The 17,407-nt window shown below is 46.1% G+C and overlaps 1 protein-coding gene across 1 annotated transcript in view; it reads left to right on the top strand.

Annotated features, from left to right (window-relative positions):
- Positions 1-10,722, top strand: part of LOC119338767 (protein FAR1-RELATED SEQUENCE 5-like) — a 57,421-nt gene extending 46,699 nt beyond the window's left edge. The window contains exon 4 of the mRNA XM_037611005.1: positions 10,491-10,722. Coding sequence (XP_037466902.1) covers positions 10,491-10,722 — 232 coding nt within the window. The remainder of the gene's footprint in view (positions 1-10,490) is intronic.
- Positions 10,723-17,407: the final 6,685 nt, after the last annotated feature.

Raw genomic sequence — 17,407 nt, 5'->3', positions numbered from 1 at the left:
TGATAATTGTTTTGAGATATGGAGGTAGTGATATTAAAGTCATGCTAGTTGGGTGATTATGAATTTAAAGAATGCTTGTGTTGAAGTTAGCAAGTCCCGTAGCATGCACGTATGGTTAAAGTTGTGTAACAAATTTGAAACATGAGGTGTTCTTAGGTTGTGCATCCTTATGAGTGGCGGTCGGGGACGAGCGATGGTCTTTCCCTACCAATCTATCCCCCCTAGGAGCATGCACGTAGTGCTTGGTTTTTGATGACTTGTAGATTTTTGCAGTAAGTATATGAGTTCTTTTGACTAATGTTGAGTCCATGGATTATACGCACTCTCACCCTTCCATCATTGCTAGCCTTTTCGCTACCGTGCATTGCCCTTTCTCACCTTGAGAGTTGGTGCAAACTTCGCCGGTGCATCCAAACCCCGTGATACGATACGCTCTATCACACATAAACCTCCTTATATTTTCCTCAAAACAGCCACCATACCTACCTATTATGGCATTTCCATAGCCATTCCGAGATATATTGCCATGCAACTTTCCACCGTTCCGTTTATCATTATGACACGTATTACCATTGTCATATTGCCTTGCATGATCATGTAGTTGACATCGTATTTGTGGCAAAGCCACCATGCATAAATTTTCACACATGTCACTCTTGCTTCATTGCCCATCCCGGTACACCGCCGGAGGCATTCATATAGAGTCATATCTTGTTCTAGTTTTGAGTTGTAATTCATGAGTTGTAAATAAATAGAAGTGTGATGATCATCATTATTAGAGCATTGTCCCCAAATAAAAATAAATAAAAGGGAAAGGCCAAATAAAAAAAGAAAGGCCAAATAGAAAAAAGGAAAGGCCAAAAAAAAGAAAGGCCCAAGAAAAATAAAATAAAAAAGGGGGCAATGTTACTATCTTTTTCCACACTTGTGCTTCAAAGTAGCACCATGTTATTCATATAGCGAGTCTCATATGTTGTCACTTTCATATACTAGTGGGAATTTTTCATTATAGAACTTGGCTTGTATATTCCTACGATGGGCTTCCTCAAAATGCCCTAGGTCTTCATGAGCAAGCAAGTTGGATGCACACCCACTAGTTTCTTTTGTTGAGCTTTCATACATTTATAGCTCTAGTGCATCTGTTGCATGGCAATCCCTACTCCTCATCTTGACATCAATTGATGGGCATCTCCATAGCCCGTTGATTATCCTCGTCAATGTGAGACTTTCTCCTTTTTTGTCTTCTCCACACAATCCCCATCATCATATTCTATTCCACCCATAGTGCTATATCCATGGCTCACGCTCATGTATTGCGTGAAAGTTGAAAAAGTTTGCGATTATTTAAGTATGAAACAATTTCTTGGCTTGTCATCGGGGGTGTATAAGATGGGAGCATTTTTGTGTGACGAAAATGAAGCATAGCCTAACTATATGATTTTGTAGGGATGAACTTTCTTTAGCCATGTTATTTTGAGAAGACATGATTGCTTTGATTAGTATGCTTGAAGTATTACTATTTCTTATGTCAATATAAACTTTTATTTTGATTCATTTGGATCTGAACATTCATGCCACAATAAAGAAAATTACATTGAGAATTATGCTAGGTAGCATTCCACATCAAAAATTCTGTTTTTATCATTTACCTACTCGAGGACGAGCAGGAATTAAGCTTGGGGATGCTTGATACGTCTCATACGTATCTATAATTTTAGATGCATGCTATTATATTACTCGTTTTGGATGTTTATGGTCTTTACTCTACACTTTTATATCATTTTTGGGACTAACCTACTAACCGGAGGCCCAGCCCGTATTGCTGTTTTTTTTTGCCTATTTCAGTGTTTCGAAGAAAAGGAATATCAAACAGAGTCCAAACAGAATGAAACCTTCGGGTGCGTGATTTTTGGAACAAACGTGATCCAGAGGACTTGGAGTGCAAGTTAATAAGCAATCGAGGAAGCCATGAGCGCGCCCCCTATCTCATGGGCCCCTCGGGCGTCCACCGACCTACTTCGTCCTCCTATATATACCCATGTACCCCGAGAACATCAAAGGCAACCACAAAAAACTATTCCACCGCCGTAACCTTCTCTATCCACGAGATCCCATCTTGGAGCCTTCGCAGGCGCTCCGCCGGAGGGGGAATCAACCACGGAGGGCTTCTACATCAACACCATAGCCTCTCCAATGAGTTGTGAGTAGTTTACCACAGACCTTCGGGTCCATAGATATTAGCTAGATGGCTTCTTCCCTCTCTTTGAATCTCAATACCATGTTCTCCTTGATCTTCTTGGAGATCTATTCGATGTAACTTTTTTTGCGCTGTGTTTGTCGAGATCCGATGAATTGTGGGTTTATGATCAAGTTTATCTATGAGAAATATTTGAATCTCCTCTGAATTCTTTTATGTGTGATTAAGTTATCTTTGCAAGTCTCTTCGAATTATCAGTTTAGTTTGGCCTACTAGATTGATCTTTCTTGCAATGGGAGAAGTGCTTAGCTTTGGGTTCAATCTTGCGGTGTCCTTTCCCAGTGGCAGCAGGGGAAGCAAGGCACGTATTGTATTGTTGACATCGAGGATAAAAAGATGGGGTTTATATCATATTGCATGAGTTTATCCCTCTACATCATGTCATCTTTCTTAATATGTTACTCTGTTCTTTATGAACTTAATACTCTAGATGCATGCTGGATAGTGGTCGATGTGTGGAGTAATAGTAGTAGATGTAGGCAGGAGTCGGTCTACTTGTCACTGATGTGATGCCTATATACATGATCATGCCTAGATAATCTCATAATTATTCGCTTTTCTATCAATTGCTCGACAGTAATTTGTTCACCCATCGTAATACTTATGCTATCTTGAGAGAAGCCACTAGTGAAACCTATGGCCCCCGGGTCTATCTTTTATCATATAAGATTTCAATCTACTTTTATTTGCATCTTTACTTTTCCGATTTATATTATAAAATACCAAAAATATATTTATCTTATCATATTATCTCTATCAGATATCACTTCCGCAAGTGATCGTGAAGGGATTGACAACCCCTTCATTGCGTTCGTTGCGAGTTCTTGTTTGTTTGTGTAGGTGCGTGTGACTTTTGAGGAGCCTCCTACTGGATTGGTACCTTGGTTCTCAAAAACTGAGGGAAATACTTACGCTCCTATTGCTGCATCACCCTTTCCTCTTCAAGGAGAACCAACGCAAGCTCAAGATGTAGCAACCCCCTCTAGCTAGAGGGCTCGGGCGGGAGGAGTGCTCGGGTAGGCACCCCTCGCGCTTCCATCTCCCGGCGTACCGCTTCCCCCGGTAGCCATGGCAGACTGTGCTGGGGTTGAGGCTGGTGGCTTCACTCCGAGTGGGGTCACTCGGGAGGAGGTCATTGCCTTTGGAGGGATTCCGGATCCGGTCTCTGCAGGGCGACGGATGAGCTGCCGTCTCCAGGACCACCCGGAGGTTGACGACATGCAGCAGCGGTGCACCATGAGGGCGGCCACGCTTCGTGACATTGAGGTCACTTCTGGTATGTCGGTCAACACTTCTAATTCTTTTCTGCATTTTTCTAATAATGAGATTATTAATAATGCACATCAATTAGGTGTTTCACTAGGTAGTAGCGATAGTGAAATCTCCAACTCTCTTAATGATCTCCTAGATTTCGAAGCAGAACGCGCTTTAGAAATGATTCAAAACTTAGCAGCGGCGAAACCCATGAATGATGCAGATATTGATGTGTTGGGGGTCAGGGTGCTCTGTAATTTTTGTGCGGATCTTGCACCATCCATTCCTGAGTCAGAGGAAGAGGATGACTCTTTTGAGGTTGCAGTTGTTCGATCCACTGAGCCCAGTTGTGAGGATAGGGTGGAGGATCAAAGCAAACCCAAACGCAAGTGGAAGCGTAAGATCTATCCTGCTTCTGTGGTGCGTAGGAGTGCTAGGATCCGTACTGCTAAAAAATTTCATGATGAAATATGAAAGGAATCTTTTGAAATAACAGAGGTCTGAAAGACTTGGCTAAAAGAAGGTTTCTCGCAGATGCGTTTATCGAGCATAGACTGGATTTTATTGCTCTATCGGAAACTGGTAGAGATAATTTTTCCCCCCAGTTTCTCAATACTTTATCGGGAGGTGTCGATTTTGATTGGCACTGCCTGCCTCCGAGAGGAAGATCGGGTGGGATCTTACTTGGAGTGAGATGCGATTCGCTGGAAGTCCGAAGTGTGTAGTGATGGGAGACTTCGCGGTTAAGTTTCGGGTTAGGTCGAAAGCTGATGGGTTTAATTGGGGCTCTGGTGGCGGTTTATGGTGCAGTGCAGCCCGAGCTTAAACCAGAGTTCTAGGCGGATCTTGTTCGGATTTGCGGCTCTGAGCAGCTCCCAATTCTGGTTGGGGGTGATTTCCATATCATTAGGAGGAGAGAGGAGAAGAATAATGATAATTTTGACGGCAGGTGGTCGTTTATGCTTAATACCATCATTGAAAGCTTGGATCTGAGAGAGATAGAGCTTTCAGGTAGAAAGTTTACTTGGGCTAATGCTTTGCCAAACCCGACGTTTGAGAAGCTGGATCGAGTCCTAGCGAGCGTCGAGTGGGAACAGAAATTCCATTTGGTAACGGTATAGGCTCTTTCGCGTGGAATTTCCGATCACACGCCTTTATTTGTGGACTCAGGTGAGCCAACCCACATGGGGAACAAAAACTCCTTTTCATTCAAGCTGGCATGGTTTGAACGTGAAGGCTTCTTGGATCTCATAGCCAGGGAGTGGGCTAAGGATGCAGGAGGTAGGACTTCGGTTGAGCGCTGGCAGAATAAGATCAGGCATTTGAGAAGTTTCTTGCATGGGTGGGTTAAGCATCTTAGTGGGATTTATAAGGTCGAGAAGGAAAGGCTCCTTACACTTATTCAGTCCCTAGATTTAAAAGCCGAGACCACAATTTTGCAAGCCACGGAGCTTCATGCTAAACTTGAAGCGGAGATGAGGTTAAAAGAGCTTCTCCGTAAAGAGGAATTAAAGTGGGCGCTGCGGGCTAAGGTTCGCAAAGTTGTCCAACGGGACGCGAACACTCAATTCTTTCACTTGATCGCTAATGGCAAGCACAGAAAGAAGAGAATTTTTCAGCTTGAACAAGATGAAGGAACGATTTTAGGACAGGATAACCTAAAATTATACATAACCGAGTACTACAAGCAGTTGTTTGGACCTCCGGAGGATAATTGTGTGTCCCTGGATGAGTCCAGGATTGAGGATGTGCCTCAACTTACTGCTGATGAGAATGATATTTTGATTTCTCTATTTTTGGAGAAAGAGGTGTTTGAAGCTATTTCGCAGATGAAAAACAATAAGGCTCCGGGGCCGGAAGGATTTCTGGCGGAGTTCTATAAAAAGTGTTGGCATATTATTAAGGGGGATTTGCTACCAACGTTCCATGATTTATTCTCTGGACAGCTTTAGTTATTTCACTTGAATTTTGGAACTATAACATTGCTTCCTAAGAAAATGGAGGTTGTGAGGATTGAGCAGTTCAAGCTTATCTGCGTCCTCAATGTTAGTTTCAAAATTTTCACCAAGGTTGGGACTAATAGGCTCACACAAATTGCGCATTCTGTGGTGCAGCATTCCCAAACTGCTTTCATGCCGGACAGAAACATCCTAGAAGGGGTTGTGGTCCTTCATGAAACGCTCCATGAAATTCACTCAAAAAAACTAGATGGAGTTGTTTTTAAGGTGGATTTCGAGAAAGCGTACGATAAAGTCAAATGGCCTTTCCTTCAACAGGCCTTGCGTATGAAAGGTTTTGATGAAGCCTGGCGATGCCAGGTAGAATCGTTCACGCAAAAAGGGAGTGTTGGAATTAAAGTGAATGACGACATAGCTCATTATTTCCAGACACATAAGGGCCTGAGACAAGGAGATCCGATGTCTCCCATTCTGTTCAACATTGTAGTTGATATGTTGGCAATTCTGATAGGAAGGGCTAAGGAGGATGGACAGGTGGGTGGATGGGTACCTCATCTAGTTGATGGTGGTGTGTCTATCCTACAGTACACCGATGATACGATCATCTTTATGGAGCATGACTTAGCAAAAGCAAGAAATATGAAGCTGGTGTTATGCTTATTTGAACAATTGACCGGGTTAAAGATTAACTTTCACAAAAGCGAATTGTTCTGCATTGGTAGAGCCAATTACGAACAAGAGGCTTATAGGCAATTGTTTGGGTGTGATTTGGGGACTTTACCTTTTACATACTTAGGTATACCAATCCACCATCATAAGCTGACAAACAGAGAATGGAAGTGTATCGAGGACCGCTTTGAAAAGAAATTGAGTTGTCGAAAGGGCAAGCTCATGTCATACGGAGGCCGATTAATTCTGATAAATTCGGTCCTCATGAGTATGCCTATGTTTCTCTTGTCATTCTTGGAAGTCCCAGTTGGAGTAAGGAAAAGATTGGACTTCCATCGATCACGTTTCTTCTGGCAGAGCGATGAACTAAAAAGAAAATACAGACTCGCCAAGTGGGATATTATCTGTCGACCGAAAGACCAAGGGGGTCTTGGCATTGAGAATCTTGAGGTCAAGAATAGATGTCTTCTCAGCAAGTGGTTGTCGAAGATATCTGCGAGACTGATGCCACTTGGGCGCAGATTCTCCGTAGCAAGTATCTTCACTCCAAAAATTTCTCCCAGGTGACCGCGAGGCCGACTGACTCACCTTTTTGGAAAGGTCTTATGAGAGTCAAATTAGCCTTTTTTTAATAGGACAAAGTTTATTATCGGTAACGGTGCTAGCACACGATTCTGGGAGGATACTTGGCTAGGAGAGACCCCCCTTGCGATTCAATCTCCGTCTCTATATCATATTGTTCAATGACGTGATGCTTTTTTTGGAACGGTACTTCAATCCATTCCCCTTAATATTCAATTCAGGAGGACGCTAGCCGGCAATCGTTGGGAAGAATGGCTTCATCTAGTGAGTAGACTGATGGAGGTTCAGTTGTCTCAACAGCCCGATAAATTACGCTGGAAGCTTACTAGGTCTGGAGAGTTTACAGTTAAATCAATGTATCTTGATGTTATCAATTCAAGCCCTATTCCTAGCTCCAAATATGTTTGGACTGTCAAAGTTCCTTTGAAAATTAAAGTGTTTATGTGGTTTCTACATAAACAAGTAATATTAACCAAGGACAACTTGGCAAAGCGTAATTGGACAGGACCTACTAGGTGTAGCTTCTGTGATCGGAATGAAACTATCAAACACTTTTTTCTTGATTGCCCGTTGGCCAAAGTTTTATGGCGTACGGTCCACATTGCATTTAATATTACTCCTCCGAGTTCTGTCAGCACGTTATTTGGAACGTGACTTAACGGGATAGAGTCCGAAATAGCGAGACACATTTGCATAGGAGTATGTGCTTTATTGTGGGTAGTTTGGAACTGCGGAAATGATTTGGTTTTTAACAGAACAACAAATATTCATTTTTTGCAGGTTATCTTCCGAGCCACTGCGTTGATCCGTATGTGGTCGCTACTCACTCCGACGGAGGCCAGAGAGCGTTTGGTTACTGGATCTATCCGCTGGGAGATGGTAGCACGGGATATATTCAACCGGTTTGGACGGAGGTCATGTAATAGGATATGCAATTACTTTTCCTTTCTTTCTTATGCCAGCGGGTTGTGGCTTTTTGTGGCTAGTTTGTTTCTGGCCCTTTGGCTCTTTGTGAGCTTTCCTTTATTTTCGTTTGAGATTTTAAGACCTTGTTGAACCTATTTGCTTATTTATTAAAGTTGGCCGTATTCATCATTTTGATGCACAGGTCAGGGAGGCCCCCCTTTTCGGAAAAAGACAAACTTTTTGGGACGAACACTCAGTGGATAATTTTGCAAGAAAGGAATAGATCCAAAATGGGAAAGTGCTTTAAATCTTGCCTAAAAACAACACTTTGTCTAGGATTGACTTAAGAAGATATCAAACATACGGTAAGTAAACAGAAGATCTGGAAGATGAAGATACCTCTTAAGAATAAAATCTTTACATGGTATCTTCGTCGCAGAGTCATTCTTACTAAACATAACCTTATTAAGAGGAATTGGCATGGAAGTCCGCAATGTGTCTTTTGTCACCATGATGAGACAATAAAACATTTATTCTTTCAATGCAAATTGGCTCGTTCTATATGGTCAGTCATCCAAATAGCTTCTGGCTTGTATCCTCCTTGTAGTGTTGCTAATGTATTTGGCAACTGGTTACATGGGATTGATCACATGTTTAGAACTTTTCTCATGGTGGGAGCGCTTGCCGTTATTTGGCCGCTTTGGCTATGTAGAAATGATAAAGTTTTTAACGATAAAAGTACTTCCCTGTTGCAGGTTATCTACAAATGTACCGGGACCCTTCATTTATGGTCCTCTCTACAACGCGTGGAGAATCGAGACCTGTTTACGGAGGTGTGTACACGATTGGAGGCTATAGCGAGGGATACTTTTACCCAGCATGGGTGGCAACATGAGCTTAGGATTGACCCTCCTCCGCTTTAGGCGTTATACGGACTCTTCATGTTTTTGTATTTCACCTTTTTATTTTTCATTTATGTGAGAAGACATTTTTTGCTGTGTGCATCTTAGTAATGCAGAGGTCGGGTGTAATGCTTAAATCTTTTAAGTAATAAAGCGCCCCTTTTTGAAAAAAATAAAACATTAGAAAAGTTACCGCAAGATGAACCTATGAAATGCTACTTAAGGAAGACAAGGAGCACGCAGATCGGTTCATCCTGCCCTAACTCGGCAAGGACCACCAGCTATGGTGGCGGCGGAGGAAGATGATTCGCAGTCGATGAGGAATGCGGCGCCGGCTAGGGTTCTTGCGAGAAAGATAGAACTCGGGGCAAAAGAGGAGAATGTTTTTCTAAAAATATTGTTTGTTTTTACAAAATTTCAAAGCTATGGTTCGGATTTAGTAAATTTCAAATCTATGCCCCCATCATCCTCTGTTGGGCCAAAGACGACCTTTTCATCCTCGCGTGGGCTGAAGAGTTTGTCTTTCTTTGGTCCAAAGAGCTCTCTTCGCTCATACAGTGCCGAAGAGTGAGTCCTAGTTCAACTCATGAACAAAAAGGCTACTACCTACATTGCCCCATGCAAAAAATACATCCCCTTTGATCTGGAGCTCTTCTTCCCAAACCCTCGCACCAGCTGGACTGTATCGATGACAAAAATCCATTTAGTAGTTGGAATTGTACATCGTGGAGAATGAATTCTGCCGATTAGTCTACACTGACCATCACAAGCCTACATCATGCTCGGTGAAAAATATTCCAATCACTCTCATACATCTACACATTTAGATGCTGCCAACCTCATAGACATTATCTCTCATCCTATTCTTGTCATGGATCGTGCGCCATGACCTTTGCCATCTGTGGACATTCACCGGATGTTGCCAACTTCGGCAATAATAATGATATGACAAGGGGTAATGTCTAGGATATTTGTTGCATATAGATGAGAACATGTGTGTGATTTGGAAAAATCTCTTACCAAGGATGATGTAGGCTTGCGGTGATCAATATAGATTGAAAGGCGAAATTCATCCTGCACAATGCATGGTTCAGGTTGTTCTTCATCTGAATGGATTCTACTCTTCGGCGGTTTTGGTGACATGAAAGTTTGATTGGAAGGAGCTGTGGTGTATAGGGCAGGGTGGACAGGAGACCCACTCTTCCGCTTTCATGCGAACAAAGAGTGAGCTTCATCCCAAAACAAGGACGAAAAGGGCCTCTATGGCCCAATAGAGGACGACGGGGCATATATTTGAAATTTGCTAAATCGGAACTATAGTTTTGTAATTTCATAAATAATAATAATATTAAAAAATCAAGACAGGAAGGATGTGACAACAGGGCAACTCCAACGGGGCAACACATTTCGTCTACCAGCGTCCGTTATTGTCCACGGGGACAAAACCCATGGCCCAACACGGTGATGCAAACGGAAGAATGTCCGTTTTGCTGTTTGTTGTGACCTATTTCCAGCTCAAATTTGGATTGGGTTTGCATCCGCGTAGACACGCCGTGAATGCATGTGTTGTCCTCCCCTGGCCTGCCCACCCCTAGCATACCATCTCCACCCCACCCTTTCCTCTCCCAAATCCCACGCCCGACCTAGAAAACTTCCATGGCCGAGGCACCCCCCCGGCCGTCCTAACCTAAGCCGCCCCATCCCTGCTGCGACTGTCCCTGTCGTGGCGGCCCATGTCATGGCCCAGGCGAAGCAAAAGAAAGAGCTCACCTCGGAGCAGAGAGTTGCCGAGATGGCGAAGCGCGCCAAATGAAGGAGGAAGGTCAAGACAAAAGACAAACTGCGACTGCCACCACACTCAGGCATGGGCCGCCACTATGGATGCTAACGCCATCACCGCCAAAGTTGCACAAGCCACCCTCATCATGTTATGGATTGTCTGTGAGCTAGACCTTGTCATAGCTGCCACCGCGACAGCCCGCTCGGGCTCGTCAGTGACCTGCCCGCCAAGTATTTTGGAGTTGCCTTCCATGTCAACATCGCCGCCGACATATGGGTACCTACCCGGACACAACCCGACAACGTCCCGCTTCTCCACACGACCTCGGGAGAACTCGTCGAAAAACGGTATTTCATTTCGATTGTCCCCGTGGTGCCTCCAATTGATCTCAACGCTGCACTTGTGGTCGGCTGACCATCGATGCAAACGAAGCCCCCAGAATGGACGTCTCCCGGACAAACCTCCCCGATGACTGCAACCTATTTGATGAAAAGTCGACCACGACGCCGGACGAACCGAAGGTATCTGGGTACAAGGATGGAGAGGGTCTCATGGAGGACATGATTAATGAAGGTGGTCAAGGGACTCATGATGGTGGCTAAGAGACACAAGGCCAAGAAAGGCGATTAGGCGCTTTGGCAATTTGACGCTCGTGGTCCAATGAGCCAAAAATAAGAAAAACAAAATTACATTTAAATTTTCCAAAATATGGAAATAATCCCACATGAGTATTTAAGTACACAAACTCAAGGTCAGGAGGAGAAGCGGGACGTTGCCGTGTTGTGTACCTCACTAGCTTCAGGATTGTAGGAGCTTTTCCTACAATGGATGATTCCATGTTTTCACTTTCTCTAAGCTACGTATACGCACATTATTAAAAGAGAAAAGTATGTTTTTGTCCCTCAAGTTCCCTAAAAGTATAGACTTGGTCCCTCAAGATTTTTTGGTAGACATTTGGTCCTTCAAATCTTAAAACCGGATAAGTTTGGTCCAAAACCAGATTTTGAGCATGTCGACTGGGTTTGACCATGTTTAACTGATGAATAGTAAATTTAAAAATTGCAAAAGAATTTTAAAAATTCTGAAATTTTGTGACAACCGACATGCTTGGGTGCGCTAGGTGCGTGTAAATTTTTGTGGTCAAATAACATCTGAGGAGCTCTAAAAAAACAATTTTGCCTTTTTTATGAGCCAAATTTTGTTTTTTTTTGCCATGAGCTCTTCGAATGTCGAATCACCACAAAAATTGGCACGCACCTAGCGCACCCAAGCATCTTGGTAATCACGAAATTTCAGTTTTTTTCTTTTTTTAATTTACTATTCATTGGTCAAACCGGGTCAACGTGGTCAAACCCATTGAACATGGTCAAAATATGATTTTGGACGAAACTTATCCGGTTTTGAAACTTGAAAGACCCAATGTCTACCAGAAAACTTTGAGGGGTCAAGTCTATACTTTTGGGAAACTTGAGGGACCAAAAACATATTTTTCTCTTATTAAAACATGCCCATGATTTTGACCAGTTTACGACCACTAAGTCAATATTGTGTTCATGTTTCCCTAAATGTGTCAAGTAGGCATGATTCTGAGGTCGCATGGGAATTAGTACTGATACTCCGTTGTTATTGGCAGATCCTTCTTCAACTGTTCATACAACAACATCTATCCCAAAAGTCGACTGGGATAACTTACAAATAGTAGAGAGACATGATGATGAAGGTAGAATTGAACAAATGAGTGAAGATCAACTATGTGAGATTTTGGGCTTGAAGGATGAGGAAGAGAGAGCAAAGACGACTGAACCAAAGGGTCGTAGAATGGTTAGGCAGGGGAGTAATAATGAAGGTGCTCCCATTCTTGTGAGCTGTGAACTCATTTCAGTTTTATCTATGAACTCGTCGTTTTATTTTGTGAAATGGGAACTCATTTCAGATTCATCTACCATGTAGGCAAAGGCCATCTGTAAGTTAATAAACTGGTAAATTACCAAGGATGGTAAAATTCAGTGAGCTTTTGTTCTATTCCTTCTTTTCATGTTTTCCCAACCGTGTGCATTCTCTATCTCTCTATCTTCCTCTCAAACTTCTAGTGGTCCTGCATCTGCATGCCATTCTATCTGGCTTCCTCTATAGAACAGAGGAGAGAGGATGTACTACTTTTCCCCTTGTACTGTGAGATGCTAGAAGAGCTACTAGCACCACCTCTCTCTGAGATTTCCTTCGTGTGTCTGCCTCTTGATTTTTCTGATCAACATTTATATATCTCTCCCTTCCCAATTGTTAGGTTATCAATCGATCTGGTACCAATCTCAAATACAATCTCGAATTGGGGATACAATCAGCCTAGCTGTTCTTGCAGGGAAGAAAGGGGAATGAGAAAGAGAGCCGCCGTTCTGATCCCACTAGATGCCTCGCTCGTCTCGCTGGTGAGTGTAAGTAGTTGGCGCAACCGGGCCAACCCTAGCGAGTCCATTCTGGCCTAGTGAACCTCCTGTTGGGCTGCACGATGCGGGCCGACTTGCTGGAGACGCGCCTGGGTGTGTAGCCATGCGTGCCGCCTGGGTTGATCGCCGTGGCAGGCTGTTGACCTGGCGCTGCCACGGTGTCCCGCTCTTGTGTAGTTGGGGCGCTGACATCCCCCTCCTTGAGAATTGACTCGCCCTCGAGTCAGTGTGGGGAAGCGGTCGAAGAGGTACTTGGCATATTCCCAGGTGGCATCGAGGACTGAGGGGTCTGACAGCGCACCAACACCTGTTCGCGCCGGCCTTGTGGTGGCTACCTCCAGCGCGAGTCCATGACCTCGACATGGTGGAGTGGCTCGTCCGTGAACGCTGGCAGCTCCGGCTCGACCGAGGTGGTGGCGGGGATGGCGCGGTGCAGTTGCGAGACGTGGAAGACTGGGTGTACCTTGGCGCCGTCCGGAAGTTGCAATTCATATGCCACAGGGTTGATAGCGCGGATGATCTTGAAAGGCCCAAAGTAGCGGAAGGAGATCTTGTGGTTGGTGCGACGCACGACCGTTGTCTGGACATATGGCTGGAGCTTGACGAAGATCGCGTCGCCGACAGCGAAGTGTGCTCGCTTTGCTTCTTGTCAGCTTGCTTCTTTATAATGTCGCGGGCTCGACGGAGATGCTCGGCGAGGACTTGCTGCATGGGTGTGTGCTCCTCGAGCCATTCCTTGAGCGGAGAAAGCTTGCAGGTGGACGCTCATGAAGCCATGTACCTAGGGTAGGGTCATGGACCTGTCCAAGGTACCCTCCCCAAGGACATCTTTAGAAGAAACTGCCTTTCAGTCGACCTGGAAGGATTCCACTCGACGGACTCGAAGACACTCGACCATGAAGCCGTTCACTCGACCACCAGGAGATCTAGAGTCGCTCCGCACCCAAACGGTTTGTTATTAAGTAGTCTTTATGGTCATGATAGCACTTTATGTAGGGCGTTACCAGTAACGCCCGACCTTAATGTACTTTAAACCCTGCATAACTGAGGGCCGGAGGGGTCTAGCAGACTCTATATAAGCCACCCCCCTCCTCAGTGTAAAGGGTTCGCTCCTCTGTAACTCATACTCATATAATCCAATCGACCGCCTCCGGGCTCCGAGACGTAGGGCTGTTACTTCCTCCGAGAAGGGCCCGAACTCGTAAATCCCTCGCGTATACAACTACTCCATAGCTAGGATCTTGCCTCTCCATACCTACCCCCCTATTCTACTGTCAGGTTTAGAACCACGACAGTTGGCGCCCACCATGGGGAAGGTGTCTTAGCGACTTATTGGAGAAGTTGCGATTGTTCCGATCACCTTCATCATGGTTTCTGGCGGAGTTTTGGTTGAGGGCCGCGAGATCCGTCTCAGTGCGCTCATGTTCATCGCCGACGACTCCGCTTGGCTCCAGGAGGCTCCACTCGACACCGACGCGCTCCCAGTTTGCGGAGCAACGCACTTTCGCACGTGTGTCCATGGCGTCCTCCTGCGGCAACCGTCGGCCCCATATCGGTCGATTCCTGTGTCGTCCTCCCTCCCCGTCTCCCGGTAGCGCAAGCGCTCCGGTCGGTCGAGACTTCAGCGGTGGGTGAGGCACGTGATGGCCCGCCAGTTGGCCACCCCCCAAGTCGCGGCGATCGAGCCCGACGAATCTCTCTACGGCGTGTTCGACCTGTCGACTGGCTCCGTAGAGACTGCCTCCGAGTGCGACAGCAGTGATCCAGCGGCGGAAGTCCTGATGGTCAATGGACCGCGCAGCCCTCCCGGCTTCCCTCGCGCCGACGGGGGAGACGGCGGAGGCAACCCAGTGCAGGTCCACGAAGAGTATCAACCCGAGCCACTCACTTCCTTGCAAAGAGAAGATCTTCGCCGCCGGAACATGGATGCGCTGCATACTCCAATCATTGGAGAAACCCCCGAGGCTCGTGCCTTGGAGGACGCGCATTTGGCCAACTTGGCTGAGCGCACTCGACTGGAGAACCTCCAGCGATCACTCGACGAGCGCGCGCGGCAACGAGTTCCAGACTCTAGTCGACGTCAACTCTTTCCACCACCGACTCAGGTATATCGAACTCCGATTCAGAATTTAGCGGCTCCAGCCCGAAAAGCAGAGTCGATCAGCCCTCCCAGTCAGAGGCCAGCAAGGGCTTGATGCAGATTAGAGATTTGCTCCGGGCAGCAGGAGATCAGAATTCAGCTGTATCGCAGTTGCGAAACCGGATTCACAGCAGATCTGTCGTTGCGAATACAGTCCAGTCGGCCCATAGCCCGAGATCGCCCCCGAGACGTGAGGGACGTGGAGGTCGGCGTGATCAGTATGATGACAGATTCGATCGCAATGATCGGCGTCGAGTTCCCACTCCCCCCCAAGGGGTGGGTCGTACGCTCCTCGACCGCAAGATGACAGACGTCAGCATAGTGTTGGGCGAAGGGTTCCAGTCGACCCCAGAGAACCAGGCTTTGACGCGAGATCCATTATCGTGCAAGGTTTGGTCGACCGGAACAGAGCCCACCGAGAAGGCTATGACAGAGATGTGCCCACCAGCAGCAGAATTCATGTCTCAGGACTAGAGTGTTTTAGCAGGGCCATCAGGGCCGCGGTGATTCCTCCCAACTTCAGGCTGGCGACTGGAGTTAGTAAGTTCACTGGTGAGTCCAAGCCCGATACTTGGCTTGAGGACTACCGAGTGGCTGTTCAGATTGGCGGCGGCAACGATGAGGTGGCCATGAAACACTTAACTCTCATGTTGGAGGGCTCGGCCAGGGCATGGTTGAATCAGTTGGCACCTAGCAGCATTTACACTTGGGAAGATCTTGCCCGAGTGTTTGTCAGGACATTTGAAGGAACTTGCAAGCGACCAGCAGGGTTGACAGAGCTAGAGGTTTGCGTGCAAAAGTCGAATGAGACCCTGAGGGATTACATCCAGAGGTGGATCACATTGCATCACACGGTGGAGAATGTATCTGATCACCAAGCAGTTTGTGCCTTCAAGGAAGGCGTCAAGAACAGGGAGTTAAGTTTGAAGTTCGGTCGGACCGGAGACATGACTCCGAGTCGAATGATGGAGATTGCCACCAAATATGCCAATGGTGAAGAAGAGGATCGGCTCCGGAGTGGCAAGTACAAGCAGACTGCTCATGAAACCGGAGGAGGGAACTCCAGTTGGAAGCAGAAGCGGAAAGCCGAGCCAGCTGCTCCTGGAGAAGCCTTGGCCGTGACTCAGGGCAAGTTTAAAGGGAAGCCCAAAGGATCTTGGAACCCCAAGAAGGTGAAGGACAAGGAAGGAAACGACGTGATGGATTTTCCATGCCACATCCACACGAAGAAAGATGAGGAGGGTAACTTCATTTACCCGAAACATACCACTCGCTAGTGCCGACTCTTAATCCAGCAGTTTCAGGGGAAACAACCCAAGGATAAGGAAAAGGAGTCGGACAGGGTTGAGGACAAAGAGGATAGTGATGGAGGATACCCCCATGTCAATTCCACCCTGATGATTTTTGCTGATGTCAAGAGCAAAAGTCGATTGAAAGTTATCAACCGTGAGGTAAATATGGTTGCTCCGGCGACACCCAGTTATCTGAAATGGTCTCAGACAGCCATCACGTTCGACCAGTCTGATCATCCAACACACATAGCCACCCCTAGGAGGCAAGCTTTGGTGGTCGACCCAGTCGTCGAAGGCACTCGACTGACTAAGGTTCTGATGGATGGTGGCAGCGGCCTGAATATATTGTATGTGGAGACATTGAAGGGAATGGGCATTCCGATGTCCAGACTCAATTCCAGCAACATGAGTTACCATGGAGTCATTCCTGGGAAGAAGGCTGAGTCACTCGGCCAAATTGCTCTTAATGTGTTTTTCGGTGATTCAAAGCATTTCTGCAAAGAAAAGTTAACATTTGAAGTTGTGGATTTCCAGAGTGCTTATCACGCTATTTTAGGCAGGCCAGCTTATGCACGATTCATGGCTCGACCATGTTACGTGTACCTCAAATTGAAGATGCCTGGTCCCAATGGTGTGATCACCATCACTGGCAATTGGAAAAAGGCAGAAGAGTGCTTTGAAGGGCTCAAAGATTGCCGATGCTCAGATAACAGTGGTGGAACTACAAGAATACCAGAAAAATGCAGATCTGAGTGATTTATTGCGGGCCAAGAAGCCCGCCACAGAGTCAGCATTCCAGTCGTCTGGTGAGACGAAGCCTGTTCACATTCACCCGACCGACCCCAGTGCTGCTCCGACTCATATCTCCACAACACTCGACTCTAAATAGGAAGCTCATCCAGTTCCTCCGTGAGAACTGGGACATCTTCGCATGGAAGCCTGCTGACATACCGGGTGTTCCCAGGGGCTGGCTGAGCATCGTCTACGAGTCGACTCAAAGGTGAAACCTGTCAAAGAACATCTTCGACGGTCCGCCGTCCAGAAGAGAAAGGCCATTGGCGAGGAGGTGGCTCGGCTACTGGCAGTAGAGTTTATCCGAGAAATTTACCACTCCGAGTGGCTCGCCAATGTTGTCATGGTCCCCAAGAAGGACAAGTCACTTCGCATGTGCATTGATTTCAAACATATCAACCGGGCCTACCCAAAAGATCATTTTCCTCTTC

This window comes from Triticum dicoccoides, chromosome 7B, assembly GCF_002162155.2.
Source record: "Triticum dicoccoides isolate Atlit2015 ecotype Zavitan chromosome 7B, WEW_v2.0, whole genome shotgun sequence".
NCBI classification, from domain to species: domain Eukaryota; kingdom Viridiplantae; phylum Streptophyta; class Magnoliopsida; order Poales; family Poaceae; genus Triticum; species Triticum dicoccoides.
Note: the sequence above shows the minus strand (reverse complement) of the source record. Positions and strands in the feature narration are given on the sequence as shown.